Source organism: Amblyomma mixtum, chromosome 4, assembly GCF_055824585.1.
Source record: "Amblyomma mixtum isolate Tamu chromosome 4, ASM5582458v1, whole genome shotgun sequence".
In the NCBI taxonomy this organism is placed as follows: Eukaryota; Metazoa; Arthropoda; class Arachnida; order Ixodida; family Ixodidae; genus Amblyomma; species Amblyomma mixtum.
The window spans coordinates 121437690-121455210 of NC_143015.1; the positions used below are offsets into that span (position 1 = coordinate 121437690).

The following is a 17521-nucleotide window of genomic DNA, read 5'->3' on the forward strand; positions in this document are numbered from 1 at the left end:
TACCACAAATTGTACCTGATACCCAGACATGTTCTTTGCAAGTTGATTTTATTCTTTGCCAATTTGTTCCTTGGTGTATCAGCATACCTAGTCCTCCTCCCTTCTTCTCCGTTGTTGTTCTTTTGCACCCTTGCCAGACATAGCCATCGATTAAAGGTGGATCTTCTAGATCCCTCAGATTTGTCTCGCATAGAGCGTACACACCTACTTCTTCGTCCCATCAACTGCTGTTATATTTCTAGCCATTTTGCTCTCTTTCTACCCCCTTGCATGTTTATGTAACTGATCCTGGCGTTAAATTTCTTTTCCGTAGTTTTCTTTCCGGGCCTCCTAGTAGCCACTTTGTTGGGCTCCGCCGCCATTGTTACATTTACTACTTCGCTTCTACCGACCCCTACGCCCTGAGCTTTTAACCGCCACCTGCCCCGGTGGTGAGTTTTCTCACTATCCCTTGGGCAGATTGTGATGACGACACAAGGTCACGTGACCTAAGTGGCACTCCTGCCTCCTAGGTTACTCTCTGGGGACCACCTGCAAGAGTCATGCTCGTGATTTTTCGCTCACAACGGCAACAACGTCAACGCCGAATTTTCTGGGCAACGGGGCCTGTACCGCTACTCCGTTAAAATTATATACGATGAATGCGTATAATGCGGCAGGGTATGCGTTCGTCACACGGGCGGATGGAGGGAGAAATTTTCCCGACAGGGGGGTTCTAATGCCAGCGCAACGAAATAACCACATGTTGCCATTTAGATCGGAATCCACGACTTCCGTGTGTCGTGTACGGTGCGCTCTACCAGCTGTGATAAGCAGCGGCTATACAGTCATCTCACTTTCGGGGGTATTTATACTCCGCGCAACCTAGCACAGCTTCCACCATCACCGTCCGATGACGCTCCACGTGGCGCTTGCGGTAATGCAGGACTTTTTATGCCTGCCTCTATAGACTACGGTAGCACAAGTGAAGATTCACAAGGTTAGGTTGCACGCAGCACAAATACCGCCGAAAGCAGAAGACTGTACAGCCGTCGTCATAGTTCAGTTCGTAAAGCAGTAAATATGATGTAAGGAGCTCGTGGGTTCGATTTCCCACTGGCTGCACGACGGTGCTTGCCATCGAAAGTTGTGATAGCTTTGAACGAGCCGCTTAGTAGAAGCAGTTTAGGGGGTACAACAGCCGCCGTGTAACGTGTTGCACGTACCGCTTTAGATGGACACAACCGCCCATACCTCAAAGAGCGATACTGAGGTGCTCACTGATCCAGTGACCTAGTTACGCGCCTTTCCTCTCCTCTCATAGCCAACGGAGGGTTTAGACAGCGAATGAGACAACAGTCGGAACTAGACTATTTGCTGCTTGCAAGCGAGTCCTGGGGTCTGTGAAGTGTACCGGGAAAGCGATCGAATCGAAGGCCTCAAGAAGGCTGAGTATGCACGTGAGCGTGTAGAGGCCAATCTGGGTAGTCGCCTCTGAAACATAAAATTGGGCGTGCCCCTCCTGACCACATGGCCCCTAAAGACAATCAGCTTTCGCTGACTAAGGCACTAAGCCGATCAATTTTCTCTGAGCAATAAATTGATCACAATACTTACTCCTCATGGATCAACACGACAAAATTAAACAATAACTCCTCTATGCTCTCCTTGGTTTCGAAGACTGCTAGCTGCCTTCTTTTGTGTGCTATAACGAGCCCCTCATATTTCTAACCATGAATACTCAAAACCTGTCAAAATGAGTATCACGTCGAACTCATCTAGCAGGATTTCCATAGCAGCATCGTGACACAACTCACTACCGGCGGGTGAAAAAAATGTTCGCCGTCGTTGAAGGGGCTTGTCCGAAGTCCGGCAAAGAAAATTCGCTGTGGCTTAGCTTGGTTAAGCCCGGTAATTGCGAAAGCAATATCTGTACCTACGCCATGGTACAGCTGGTAGTGTAGCTGGTGGTGGTGCTTGTGGTTAGACTTGTGGTGATGCATCGGTTATACAATCCAATCAAATCCCGTCCAATCCAATCCATTCCATTCCAATCCAATCCAATCCACTCCACTCCACTCCACTCCAATCCAATCCACTCCTATCCAATCGAATCCAATCCAATGTAATCAACTCTAATCTAATGTAATCTAATCTAATCTAATCCAATCCAATCACATCCAATCCAGTCCAGTCCAATCTAATGTAATCCAATCTAATCCAATCTAATCCAACTAATGCAATCAAGGTCAAATGAAGGGAAATGGTGGTCACCGCCGCGGCACGATGGTGGTCACCCTGGAAAGTGCTAGTAGTATTGCTTTCGCAATAAAAAATGGCAGGCATCTCAACCAGGCGTGTGTCATATCTGCACGCTTAGGCTACAGCATGAGCACTGGTCATCTGCGCTTGCATTCAAGAGTGCGCCGCTGTTGACTGCAGATGCCATTCGTGTCCTTTTATATACGGAGTATTTCATAAATATCGAATACTTGCGTTCGCTGCTTCCTTGCCACATCCATGCTTCGCATCACCAGTGCGGGCATTGATACCGGAAGCATGCAGTGAAATTAAGAGCTGTACCACAGCGCTTCAGCTGCGTTTGTCCAATTGTCAGAGCTAAAGGTATCTCCCTCTTACGCGAAGGCGAAGCCGATGCCGAAGGCCGTTGTGCTGTATCGAGCATAGGCGTCGATGAAGACGCGCAGGTCTTGGCCCCACTGTCTGGGGTAGGCCAGCGGGTTTCGGTTATCCTTCTCGACTGAGTCGAAGAAGATGTAGTCGCAGAGGCCATCTGGCGGGAACTGCAGCACCGATTTCGTCCTGGAGCCCATGGTGCATACTAATGGCTGCTGGTCCATGGCTGCGCAAAAAGTTCAAACCATCGAATCTCCATTATCGTCATTAGCCCACTTACCTCCGTTGCAGGACGTGGCTTCATGCAATGACCTCCGTTTAATCCTCACCAGTTCTAGCTGGCCCCAACGTTATCTCAGCACACTTCATAATCTCACCTGCGTACATAACTCTCTGTCACCCCTTGATAATTTTATCTTCTCTGACAACGAATTCCTTTCCTGTATCGGACTACTCAGGAATAACAGTGGGCGATGTCACACAAATTCACAAAGAGTCGAAAGAGTCGCGACGTCACAAGTTGAGCTGCGCAATGAAAAAGATTAAAACACGAGTTAAACTGCGACCGTTAGGTCGACCAAAATGTAATTCGTTTGGTTTATGGGGTTTAACGTCCCAAAGCAACTCAGGCTATGAGGGACGCCGTAGTGGAAGGCTCCGGAAATTTCGACCACCTGGGGTTCTTTAACGTGCACTGACAACGCACAGTACAGGGGCCTCTAGAATTTCTCCTCCAAAGAAATTCAACCGCCGCGGCCGGGATTGAACCCGCGTCTTTTGAGTCAGCAGCCGAGCACCATAACCACTGAGCCACCGCGGCGGTTACCAAAGTATAATCGTGACATACAAACATGTAAAATAATTTATGACGCTAAAAAGAAACTTGGTGAAATTTAGTAGTGAGTCGAACCCATGAGCTTTGGGTTGTCAGCCAGGCACGCTACCACGTAGGCAACTGAGGCGCCTTCGTAGGACTTGGTTAAAGGAGCACTTTTTGCGTTTCTGGTCTATCACTAGGTTTAGTACGTCTGCTGATGCGCGGTAATGAGTGTGTGGAAATAGGAGTACTATTAAGAAACAAAGTAGCAAATAACCATTAACTCTGTCGCGTCATGCCTTTAGGACGGGTCTAAAGTGGTTTGGTTTGGTTTATGGGGTTTAACGTCCCAAAGCAACTCAGGCTATGAGGGACGCCGTAGTGGAAGGCTCCGGAAATTTCGACCACCTGGGGTTCTTTAACGTGCACTGACAACGCACAGTACAGGGGCCTCTAGAATTTCTCCTCCAAAGAAATTCAACCGCCGCGGCCGGGATCGAACCCGCGTCTTTCGGGTCAGCAGTCGAGCACCATAACCACTGAGCCACCGCAGCGGGTCTAAAGTGCTATCCTATTGTTTATGTTTCACACACCAACATGCTCCGCTTTGTCTAGATCCTCCCCCTTTCATCTTTTTCTGTCTCTTAACGCTGCCCGTGTTATCCCCAACAACAACCATCGTCATTTTTATACCATGTTTTGGCACCGCTTTGTAGCGAGTGCAAGTGCAAGAAATGTTGATATAGCCTCCTACCTAGAACTACAATACAAATCTGCACAAATTTCACAAAAATATTTATTTCAAATAGAGAGTACTGATTAGTTCACGGTTATTAAGCAAGGAATGATTTTAGGTCCTATTCTGAGCAAATAAACGTTAATGTCGGAACCTGTAGACGGGCGTCAGGAAGAGCTTTACGCCGAACATGCGGGCGAACTTAGCCTAATATCGCTAAAGCTTTGCTTAAGCGCGGATTGCAATCTTATCGCGGAGGGGCTGCGTCTGTCAGTATTTACCCAATTTCACTTACTCATAATATTGAAGAACTTAAGTACAGTCCTTGTCAAAAGTAACCAGGCTGCATGGTTTTGCTTCTCAGTCGTTTATTTAAACTATTATGCCAGCCCTCAAGCTCTAAATCTCTGTATGGTAAGGAGAACCCCTGTTCTCATCTTCAAAGAACTTTTCGACCTTAGGGAAAGCTGTAAAGGCTCTACTATACAAATTAAAAGCAAACCATGTAGCCTGGTTACTTTTGACAGAGACTGTACGTCTTTACATTTCAGAGGCTTGAGCTGGTGCCAAGTAATTGAAAGCTGTCAGACTCTGTTTCCACTTAGTCATCCTGAAGACTTCTATCCCTCGTAAGTACGTTTCATGCTTCTAGGCCCGTTACAGTGGTTCGCATGCTTTGGCTCTCCGCTGCTTAGACCTGAGCAGAAAGATCAAATCCCGGTCGTGACGCCCGAATTTCGGCGCTGCCGAAACGATAACCCGTTCATGTGCCATGCCATGTAGGTAGACATTGAATAATTCTTAAAGGCCGGGATAGGCATGGTGTGTTATGATCTTAGCGCACAATATGAGAGCCATGGGCGCCCTTAAAGACGGGGAAACTTCAATTGAAAGCCCATTTGCACTTTTAACCTCATCGCTTACTGTGGCGCCACCCAAGCCTTCGCTGTGACGGCACAGAGAGCTGTATTGAATAGGTTCTTCATTCTAACGGCGTCTCGTCCTCTGCTAGTTGTCGTCGGTCAGTTTCTGCCGCAGACAATTTTGTTGAAAAAAAAATCTAGGTCTGATTCCTCTGGCTTGTCTCTCTCAAACCAGAAGAAGGATGTTTCTCTTCCCAAACTACCACCTGCCGGAGACCGTCCCAGGTTGGCCGGTGGCATTGGAATTGAATTTATCTCATTTCAAAAATTAATTTAAGATCGATTCAATTAAGAGAATTCGAGCCTATTCCGGGGCCTGAAATGGGAACAATTGGGGATAAGAGTTAATGTACTAAGTAATCTGCCATTTGCTGATGACGTTACCTTGCTAAGTCACTCAGGACATAAACTGCAAATCATTATCAATGAATTAGACAAGCAGAGAGGAACGGTGGGGCTAAAAATTAAGATGCAGAAAACCAAAGTAATATTCAACAATCTAGCAAGAGAACAGCAGTTCGAAATTGATGGCGTGGTGCTGGAAGTAGCAAGAGAATATGTTTATTTAGGACGGTAGTGACAGCTGATCCGGATCATGAGAGGGAAACAACTAGAAGAATAAGAATGGGGTGGAGCGCACATCGCAGGTTCTCTCAGATCATGAATGGCTGTTTACCAATGTCCCTCAAGAGAAAAGTGTGACACAGCTGCATTTTACCGGTACTCACCTATGGGGCAGAAACGTGGAGGCTAACAAAGAGGGTTCAGCTTAAGTTAAGGACAACGCAGCGATCTATGGAATGAAAAATGATAGGTGTAACGTTAAGAGATCGGAAGCGGGCGTAGTGGGTGAGGGAACAAACGTTGGTTAATGACATCCTAGTTGAAATCAAGAGGAAGAAGTGGGCTTGGGCAGGGAATATAATGCGAAGGCAAGATAACCGCTGGTCATTAAGGGTAACGGATTGGAGTTCAAGAGAAGGCAAGCGTAGCAGGGGGCGGCAGAAAGTTAGGTGAGCGGATGAGATTAAGAAATTTGCGGGAATACGGTGGCCGGAACTGGTGAAAGACAGGGTTAATTGGAGAGAGATGGGAGAGGTCTTTGCCCTGCAGTGGGCGTAGTCAGGCTGATGATGGTGATGATCATGACGATGAAAGTTAATAAGGTCTTGCGGCTGATACAGTAGATTGCACGGTAGAGTGCAGCGCTACATCGCTAAATAAAAAATATAACATATAACTTTCAACAACACACACTTAAGTTGCTTGCCTCGGTCTGTGTATATCTCATCGCGGTATGGGTACTGCTCTGTTCTTCGTTTATAATACACCTGTTTGATTTATTCCTCTCTTACCGCACAGGTGGGCGCACCACCTCGGCTGAAAAAAATCCTGTCTTTCTTTTCTCACTCCTACCTTCCTAACTTCACTTGCGGTCTGGTTGAGGTGCCCACTACAAAAATTGCTGACGTTGACGTTACTTCCTAATGCGAAATTTGAGCGCAGCTCATCATCTGTTTCAGCTTTTCTATAGATTGAGGCAAAGAATTCGAGAGAGACATGATGTACAATTACAGACGACTTGTTATTTTTCACACATATTTCTTCTTCAAGAAACACCCCGCTAACAGTTCTTGATTGTTATGAGGGAAGTTTTGTGGACGGAGAAATAGATGGATATGTGGAGACGAATCGTGGGCACCAGTCATCGTCAGGTCTCCACAAATATATTCGGCTGAGAGCTGCTAGCAATATATTCAGCCGTGAAGCACTTCCGACATTTTCTCGAGGGACGCAGATTTCATATCCTCACTGACCACAAACCTCTGACGTCCGCGCTAGCATCCAGCAGTACCTCCCACGCTCCTCGCGAAATCAGGCAGCTCGCCTACATTTCCGAATTTACCTGCGACATTCGTCACGTCAGCGGCAAGTCCAACATAGTTGCCGACGCTCTTTCTCGTGCTGAAGTCAATGCGACGGACAATGGACGGCCAGTCATCGACTTCACGGCTATGGCTGCTGCTCAACGAGCCGATGCCGAGTTGCAACGATTTCGCACGCGCGACACCTCTTTAGTGTTGCAGGACGTCTTGCTCCTTGACTGCGCCGTTCCCCTCCTTTGTGATACATCAACCGGTCGCCCTCGCCCCTACGTGCCTCCACCATACCGACGAACCGTCTTTGATGCCCTCCATTCTTTGGCCCATCCTGGCATTCGCGCAACACAGCGCCTTGTCACGGCTCGCTATGTCTGGCCTCCCATCAACGTCGACGTACGCCGCTGGTCGCGCGCGTGCCTGAGCTGTCAGAAAAGCAAAGTGCATCGACACACTACGACGCCGCTTGGCACGTTTCCGTCCCCGGACGCCCGCTTCAGCCATCTGCACGTCGACATTGTAGGTCCCCTTCCTACCTGCGGGAACCACCGCTACCTGTTAACCTGCATTGACAGGTTCACGAGATGGCCTGAAGCGATGCCCCTTCTGGACATAACGGCGGAGTCGACCGCAGGAGCACTCATCACATTGTGGATAAGCCGCTACGGTGTCCCTTGCACCATTACGACTGATCGTGGTCGTCAATTTGACTCCATCTTATTTGCTAACCTATCTCGGCTCCTCGGCGTCAATCACATCAAGACGACCTCTTACCACCCGATATCCAACGGTGTCATTGAGCGTTTTCACCGGCAGCTGAAAGCTTCACTTATGGCGTCCGGTTTTCCTTCGCCACGGATTGAGCGCCTACCCTTCGTCCTGCTTGGTCTACGCACTGCACTTCGCAGTGACTCTTCTACCTGTGCAGCAGAGCTAACGTTTGGCACTACTCTCCGTGTCCCTGGCGAATTCTTCGAGCCCTCACCACCCACGCCTGCTGACGTCTCAGATTACGCCTACCGCCTACGTAGCGCTATGAGCAGTGTAGTTCCACCACGTCAACGCCAGTATTCCCGTCGTGTCCACGTCCCCTCCGACCTTCAGCGGTGCACTCACGTCTTTGTTCGCCACGACGCCGTACGCCCGCCCTTACGGCCACCATACGATGGTCCGTACCAAGTGCTCCGGCGTGCTCCTAAGCACTTTCTCCTGCTCATCAACGGCCGGCAGGACACAATCTCAGTTGACCGCCTTAAACCTGCTCATCTTGACACCGACGTCATCGCTAACTGTGCCGCTGCATTCCCTCCCGATCGTGCCAGTCCTCGTCGCGTACGTGGGTACGTGGTGGGCGTGGGCACCAGTCATCGTCAGGTCTCCACAAATATATTCGGCTGGACGCGCTCAGCCAGGCTGGGATGGAACAGCGCTGCGCCGGCCTTGCAGTTAAGCAGCCATGAAAATCCAGTCTGCGCGTGCTTGGCAGGCGTACTGGGACAGTCGTCGTCTTCGGCTGCCGGACAACGATGGCACGCTACAGATATACGCTCGACTTGCTGGCCTGGTTCTCAAAGACGGGATCTGCGCAAGTATTTCGCGAGGCAGTCACAGCTGTGGGAGCCGTTACGAGCGAGAGGAACGGGATGTTCTCCCGGATAAGTGGTAAGAAATTCCCGCTTGTCTTTATGTCTGCATTAAAGTCCCCACCCACCCCGCCACCCTTGCAGGTGGCAGCGTTTCTGGCAGAACGTTGTCAATGCCAAAGCATGCAGGGAACATCTGTCACTACCGCCACATAGCTTAAAGCATGATTGAGGTGTCCACTGTTCCAAGAGGGCAGTTATGCGCCTGCCCTCTGGTTCAGTGTCCACTGAGATGTGTGAGACAGATACTGCGCATATCCTTTCCTCCAAAACCAATTTACAAATTTTACCCTCTGCTTTCCAAGCCCCCGCTATATTGGTTTCGCAGCTGTGGGAGACAGATGCCGCGCATTTCCTTTCCTCAAAAAATACCGAAGACACTTTGGAAATACTAAAGCGTGCTTGGCGAAAGCTTTATGGTCAACCCACTGCTGCTTCCCCCGAACCGCTTGGCGCGGAATCACAGGGCCGCTTCGGAGCCGTGCGTCTCACTCACTCGACTGCAACGAGACGTCTGGCGAAGGAGCGGCGGTGCAGCTGCCATCGCTATAGCCACCGCCGACGCGCGTGCGCTCGTTCTAGCGCTTCTGTGTGACGTCACGGTTGTTATGCACAGCTGCGCCCTCCACTTGCGTGCCGGTTGCTAAGGAGGGGAGGAGGTTGAGCTTTTACTTTCTTTTTCTCTAAGCTCCCGCTCCATTGCTTTCGCAGCTTAAAGGGTGTCCACTGCTGGTTAAGAATAACTTCTTGTTGGGCGAGTTGGTGCATACTGTTGTAGGTACGAATTGCGCACAAAAGACAAACGCAGGAAAAAAACACGAGGGAGACTGAAAGAGCGTAAAATATTAACCGGTGTTTATTCGATTCAGTGCCGCTTTATAGGCAGTGTGCACACGTGCCTACAAAGAGGGGAAAGAGAGGATAAGTAGGCAAATAAAACCCTGCGCGACAATCCATCAAAAACGCTCCAAAAATTCTTCTCCGCGTTGTACAGTGAAACAGAGGTGTCACTCACACAGTTATCTCCTCTTGCCTTGATGTGGTATGCCTCTAGAAGTTCACGGGAAACTGTCATTGCTCCTTCCCAGAATTTTGATACTTTTTAGCAGTGGCTCACAACCGGTGCATGCAATGCAATGAGCAGGCAAATTTGCTCTTTCTCTGTTAATAATTAACCGCTGATGCTCCCCTGCGCGTTCATTCACTCAGCGTCCTGTCTGGCCCACATACACGCGACCACACTTGAGCGGAATCAGATATACAACGCCCGTGGCGCATTTGACAAATTGTGCCGCATGCTTTATCTCGCATGCTCTTCGTCGAAAGCCTTCCGCGCTGATCCTTGGGCACAACCCGGCGAGCTTGCGTGGCGCCGAAAACACCACAGGGACGCCATGCCTATTTGCCACTTTTTTATGCTGTGGGCCACCTTGTGCATATACGGAACGACCGTAGTCTTTCTTCGAGGCAATCGCTCCTCGTTGTTGGCGTGGTTACAACGGACAACGACGACGGCGACATCGACGGCAATAGAAACGGGGGCGCCGAGAAACGCAGAAACGGGCGCCGATATATGTGAGACAGATACTGACTATTTCCTTTCCTCAAAAATCAATTTACCAATTTTTTCCTAAGAGCTGCGCTCTAAAATTAGACAGTACTGTACCTTTGCTTTCTTCAAGACCATTTTTATATTTTCCTCCATAGCTCATGCACCTCACTGCCCATGTCCTCCAATACTGATGATCCCGTTTCACGCATACTGCGATTCATCACGTGGCGCGCTATATGGGTGGATTGCGGACGAACACTCACCTATCCTGGGTGAGAGGGTGGGTGCGGTCGGCGTGGCGGTAGTCGGCGACCCCGAGGTCACTCTCCCCGTCCACTCCGTTTCCTTCGAAGGATTCTTCGTCGGCATCGTTGTCACCGTCATCGTCGTCGCCATCGTAGTCGTGGCCATCGTCCTCTCGGTAGTGGCCCTCGTCGCCCCCGTAGTGTCTTCCTTTGTCGTCCTCCCGGTAGTGGTCGTCGTCGCCGCCGTAGTCACCGCCGTCGTACTCCTCTCGGTAGTGGCCCCCGTCGCCGTCGTACTCCTCTCGGTAGTGGCCCCCGTCGCCACCGTAGTCGCTTCCTTCGTCGTTTTCTCGGTAGTGGCCTTCGTCGCCACCGTAGTCGCCGCCGTCGTCTTACTCTCGGTAGTGGCCCCCGTCGCCACCGTAGTCGCTTCCTTCGTCGTCCTCCCGGTAGTGGCCCTCGTCGCAACCGTAGTCACCGCCGACGTACTCCTCTCGGTAGTGGCCCTCGTCGCCACCGTAGTGTCTTCCTTCGTCGTCCTCCCGGTAGTGGCCGTCGTCGCCGCCGTAGTCACCGCCGTCGTACTCTCGGTAGTGGGCCCCGTCGCCGTCGTCTTCCTCTCGGTAGTGGCCCCCGTCGCCACCGTAGTCGCTTCCTTCGTCGTCCTCCCGGTAGTGGTCTTCGTAGCCACCGTAGTCACCGCCGTCGTACTCCTCTCGGTAGTGGCCCTCGTCGCCACCGTAGTCGCTTCCTTCGTCGTCCTCTCGGTAGTGGCCCTCGTCGCCACCGTAGTCGCCGCCGTCGTCCTCTCGGTAGTCGCCCTCGTGGCCACCGTAGTCGCCGCCGTCGTCATCCTCCCGGTAGTGGTCCTTGTCGCCACCGTAGTCTCCGCCTTAGTCGTCCTCTCGGTAGTGGTCCTCGACGCCCAAGGATGGTCCGGCACCACTAACACAGGATCAGAGGGTGCCGGAGTGTATCTTTCTGGATCACCCGGCGCATCCGTCTCGGCGCCGGAGTCAATCCCTGAATATGGTACACCGGTAAAGGACAGTGGCGTGGTCAGCCATGCTTGCAGTGACTGTTGTCATCGCGGGCAGGCGCTACATCGCCTGCGCCGTTTTATGCCTCGACCGGGAGCTACCGCGTTCACCTGGATAGCATTCACAATGTGTTCAAATGCTTCCGGATAAGTTAACAGCACGGAGGTCACAAGTGTGCACTTTCCTTAAAATGTATCATGCGTTGTCATGTGTTTCAAGTAGTCCTAGTCTCTGTCTAGGAGTTTGCGGCCGCCCTTCCGGGGAAGAGGTTGTGGATAAGGATGAGTGTAGGTAGTGCTGCCACTATTCGTTCTGGGTGAGCTCGAAAGTCTGCAGTGAGTTTTTTTGTGTGGTAGACAAGATGCGCTTGTTGCTCAGCTAGTCAGCTTCGATAAAGCGGCGACCTAGACGACACTTCAGGAATTAGGCTTTCACCTCGGGGTGACCAAAAGATATGAATGGAAGTACGTTGCCGTACAGCTTCCGCTTCCCAGGCTGCGGAGCTGGCTACGAGGGACAACGGCGACGCTGCGAAACCAGGGCGGTGAGCTACTCTAGCTGCGCGTGCTCCTGGAGCCATCCCGCTCGCCCAATCCGAAACGAATAGCCGGCGCCGTTCGCCACTGCGTCTCCAGGTGTTCGAAATTATACTGGACCTCTCTATCATGCACCTCCTTCTATCTTTCACTCCCGCCTTTCTTCCTTCCCTCGCGGTGTGTTGAGGTGTCCATCGCGAAGTGGAGCAGTTACTGATGTTTACTGCACCTTTAATTTCCTCAGAAAAAAAAAAGAATTCGACAAAGCGGCACCCATGACCACACTATAAATTTTAAACTGCCTTTGTAACTCTTCCATGGGTGTGAACCGGGGTATCTTATCTTAAAACAGGCACCGTTCGGCGGACAAGATTCTCTGACACGCGTCTCTTTCAATCTTTCCTCTCACGTCTTTTTCAACTCTCCTGTGTCGGCACGTGACTTCGATTGTGGCTCAGCTCGAGCCAGTGGGCAGGCCCGTGTATTTTTCTTTTCATTCTTCCTTCAGTCACAACAACGATACTGTTCCATAAAGGATCAAATTGCTGACACGAAACCGACTAGCATAAAGGAGGTGGAGATCGCAGGCACAAAATACGATGTCAGATGTCAATGCAGTGTGGGGAAAAGTCTGCACTTACCCATTACAAGGACCGCTGACGTGAAGATCGCTAGCAAGACAAAAAGGGCGACGAAGCACCACATTATTGTCCCCGTGGTTGAGATCATGCCACTCTGCCTGCGCGAGACATAAAACTGCAAATGAGACTACAGGGTAAGATATAATGAAAGTATAAGGCGCACACCGTTATTCGGAATGGTCTGCTAGTTCTGAAGAGCATTTAGAGTGGGTAAAACGTCAGGAAACCATGGACAGCCCCTAAGAATGTAATGATTTAGGCATTGTATAAACCGACTGAGTAGCCCTTAAACAGATAGGGGCCAGCTTATTCACGAACAAAAGACGTTAGCTCCAATTTTCGACCGAATGAGGAGACCATCGTAAGGTCTTAAGTTAGAACACGCTACGGAAACTCATGCAGAATTATTTGAATCTCTCTTCCCGAATGGTGTGCGTCTGGGCGCGCCTGAATTGGCGGTGGTGGTGGTGAAAACATTTATTACAAATGAACAGGAGGTATGTTTGGATCAGCCCGTAAGGGACCTATCCTTACAAACACTAGGTGGAGATCCCTAGTATGGGACCCCAGTGGCGGTTGCCGCCGCCCGGGCTCGCCCGACTAAGGCTTGTTGGGCCTGTAAGTCGTGGCAGCCGAGCAGGGTCGCCTCCCAGTCCTCCCGGGTTGGGGATGGGGGGAATAGCGGGGTTGGAGGGGCAGGCCCACACCATGTGATAGGTGTCAGAAGACACTGCACTACAGTGTGGGCAGCTGCCGCTAAAGGAGGGGTCAAAATGTAGTGGTGCGCCGTGAACAGAAGCGATCTTTGCATACTTTGGGGGGTTCTCTAATTGAAATCAATCTAAACGTACTCGGATTGCCGGTGGTAACACGTAACACGTGCGGCCACATCGCCACTGCCATGTGGGTGCCTGGGCGGTGCACCTATCGGCAGGAGCATGAGAATCCACTACGTTATACAGTGCCCTCTCCAGCAGGTTCAGTGTGTATACCATCAACATTGAGATTATGGTTATGTGATCAGTCACATGACGACCACCTGCTATCACCTTACATGCACCTCCAAAGGGAGGAGCACCGTTCACGTGATCGAGCACTCATTGCGATCTTGTGATCGTGCAGGTGGCAGAAATGTCTGTAGGTTATAGGCATTAATGGATGGCAGCCGGCCGCAAGGCGACAGTTCCATTTAGCATGTTACGGAGCAGATTGTAAGCGCTTCTTAATTTTTCAGCTAAAGCTGTTAAACCTTTCAAATCTTCAGAAGCCCGACATGCGAAGCGTCAGACACGTCACCATGCGCCCGTTGCGACTGTTGTGCTACCATGAGGTCGGTCTTAGAGGTGCCCAACATTCTGGGACAAAACTTCTGAAAATTGAAATATTGTAAGATACTGTTTTGGAAATATTGCAGGTAACAGTCCATTGTTCTGATATGTAGCAAAGTCTTTCCTTTAAAGTGTTCGCATCGACGGCAGTAAACAGTTAAGGCTTCCTTAGAAAACCAGTGGGGGGACGCTTCTGGCCATAGCAAAAGCGTTAATATGGAAAAATAAATGCAAGGCTGCCGTCGGTTCATCTGCGGATATATTGATTTTTACAGTAAAATTTTACATTATATGAAGAAACTGCCGGCATAAACAGTTTTCCACTCTAAAATTCTTTTGTCCAGAATTGTTGGGTATGTTTAATGTACTTCACCGGTTTCACTACATTTAGAGCGTTACGTAGCAGAGCATACCATATGACAAATTATTTATTTATTTATTTATTTATTTATTTATTTATTTATTTATTTATTTATTTATTTATTTATTTATTTATTTCAAAATACTGCAGCCCAGCGTTGGCCCAAGCAGGAGGGGCATAAGAAAACACAAATTACAACACCACGTGAAAACATTTCATGTGACACACAGCAAAAATGAAACTTAAAAGATGAACATAGCAACGACAAAGAGAAATACATGCTTAAAAGTGAATACAGGAGAGTCACTTCCTTTTTACTGAAGCAAAAATGTTTTTAGCGCCTGTTCTACGTCAGGGGAGTTCAGGGAGTGCGTTCAAATCTGTTGTTGTTTGAGGGAAGAAACTGCGCTTAAATCAGTTTGTTTTAGCGAAAAGAGGCTGTAAGGAGTGCTCCCTAGTATGGCGGGTCCTTCGAGCAGTGGAATGCTTAATGAATGAAGGGGGAGAAATGTTAAGCTTGCCTGAGATAATTTTATGAAGGAAAGAAATACGGTTAAGTTTTCTGCGTGTACGAAGCAACGGAATGCTATTGTCTTTCAGGAGCTGTGTTGGGGAGTCAGACCTTCTATATTTATTAAAAATGAAACGTACTGCCTTCCTTTGGATGAGCTCTAGTTGATAAATATGTTTCTTGGTGTGCGTACAGTTGATAAATATGTTTCTTGGCGTGCGTAAATTTTTAGCAGAGAAAAACAACCGTTGACCACTGTACCTGCCTTAAGAAAATAATCACTACAAAATAGCCGGCATTGCAATCCGAATTCTAGAAGCCGCTTTGATGGTGCAAAACAAACCAGAAAGTAATCTAAAGTACATAATAACCTGGACGCTGTTTTAAATTCTAGAAAACTAATGCCCCTAATTGATCCGCACATATAAAACATATTAGCAATTTGTGTGCTGGGTGAGGCTGCAGGCTATCCAAAAATATTCTCCATTGTACCATGCTGAATTATTATAGTTGCTGCAAGAGGAGTGAAGTCTGGCAGCTGAAGTAGTGGATGAGAACACTAGAAACTTCTACGCTGAGACAAATGTGCTCTCTGAGTCTGTTCTTTCCCACTTCTTCCACGATGCATGTTAGCTGAGTGATAACGATGTCCTGAGCTATTTTCCCAAGTCATTTGTACAACAGAAAATCGCATCAACAAGGCATCTCTGTGGCTGTTAATATGATTTTATACAAGTCAATGTTCTGCGACTTTCATAGCGCTTTAAGATTTCATGGCCACTGTGTGCTCGTTCCCGACAACTGCTTGATATAGCCAACAATACTATCACAGTGAAAACTTCTGCTAGTGTAAAATATGGTGCAGACGGTACTGATTAAATTTTTGTGGCATTTTCACTTTTTATTTCTATTTTATATTGTTCCTTCTAAGGCGTCATCTTTTGTTTCCATAATTCTGACTCTACTCAAACTAGCAACAAAATCTAATCGAGTTCAGCTGAAGAACTGTACACGAAAAAAGCACTTGCGCTTCTTCAGTTTAGCTAATTACCTTTCACTACATGAAAAAAGGCTATACTTACGAAGTAAACTTGGCTTCTGAAAGTCCAGAACAAAAACGAAAACTCTAAGCAGGGTGCTTTGAGACCATTTTAAGAAAGCCACGCTCCTAAATACGTTACCGTCAGCCTTACACTCATTGCATAGTTTATCTAGGCTTAAATAAATGTTCACCACTCAGCCAGAACAAATATGCAGGAGAAAAATTCATCTTTTAAATTGCTCTAGTCGCACCTCGGTAATATAAAATACATTTCAGCAAAAGGGCTTTTTAAAAAGTTGGCATGGGATGAGGCAAGATTCAAAAAGTCATCCACCTCAGTTGGAGAAAAAGCCACTTTACAGTGCAAAGACACTAACGTTTCGCCCTCACTTTCCAATTTAAAGAGGCTGCCCAAAGAAAATGTCTTGAAAAAATGCACTGCAATACTCTTATATATATATATATATATATATATATATATATATGAAAGAAGCCAACAGCCACAGAAACCAAGGGGCACAGGGGATTTTTTTTAATTCATTTATTTATTTTGTGGTGTTGATCAATTTAGAATATTACTGAATATGTTATCGCTTAAAGCTAATTGATTAGAAAAGCAGAAGAAAAAACAACCACATGCCGCCGGTGGGATGTGGTTGTTTTTTCTTCTGCTTTTCTAATCAATTAGCTTTAAGCGATAACATATTCACTAATATTCTAAATTCATCAACACCACAAAATAAATAAATGAACTAAAAAAAAAATCTCCTGTGCCCCTTGGTTTCTGTGGCTGTTGGCTTCTTTTATATATATATATATATATATATATATATATATATATATACCGTATTTACTCGCGTAATCCTCGCACTTTTTTCCCTGAAAATCAACGCGAAGTTTGGGGGTGCGATAATTATGCGGGGAAAATTTTCAAGCAAATGTTTCGGAGTGTTAAATGAAAAGATGAATGGGTGCCAGACCGGGATTGTCAGGTCCGCTATTGTAAATATAACGAAAACATTACTTTCAAGCGGAACTTACCTTCGTTATGAAAGTACAAGGTGAACGTAAGCTCAAGCTGCTAAAGCACTTTATTTGCCGCGCGCAACCTCCCGTCACTACTCGCGTTGCGTACGTCTATCAGGCAATTCTACTCTTGATCAGAGTCCGTCTTGATCAGAGAGCTACGAGAAGCAGACGGCTCGCGGCAGTAATTTTGGGGGTGCGATGATTATGCGGGGAAAAAATTTTTCCCAATTTTTGATAGCCAATGTGGGGGGTGCGAGCATTACGCGAGTGCGAGCATTATGCGAGTAAATACGGTATATATATATATACATATGATGCGAAATTGAGAAACGCTTCTTTTAAGCAAACGTTTATTGGGAGTCGACGTTTCGGACAGAGCCTGTCCTTTTTCAAGACTCAATTGCTTAAAAGAAGCGTTTCTCAATTTCGCACCTTATTTAAACTAGCAACCAAGTACGTTTACATTATTGTGCTATATATATATATATATATATATATATATATATATATATATGCTCCTTGTTTCTTGAGCTCCTTGGCTCCTTGTGCTCCTTGGTTTCTGTGGCTGTTGGCTTCTCTCTCTCTCTCTCTCACACACACACACGCACACGCACGCACACA

At 48.0% G+C, this 17521-nt stretch overlaps 1 protein-coding gene across 1 annotated transcript in view; it reads right to left on the reverse strand.

Annotated features, from left to right (window-relative positions):
- LOC149348109 (uncharacterized) overlaps positions 1-10563 on the reverse strand; it is a 59617-nt gene extending 49054 nt beyond the window's left edge. The window contains exons 1-2 of the mRNA XM_089541688.1: positions 10431-10563; positions 2620-2842 (exon numbers count right to left, since the gene is read on the reverse strand). Coding sequence (XP_089397814.1) covers positions 2620-2842; positions 10431-10563 — 356 coding nt within the window. The remainder of the gene's footprint in view (positions 1-2619; positions 2843-10430) is intronic.
- Positions 10564-17521: the final 6958 nt, after the last annotated feature.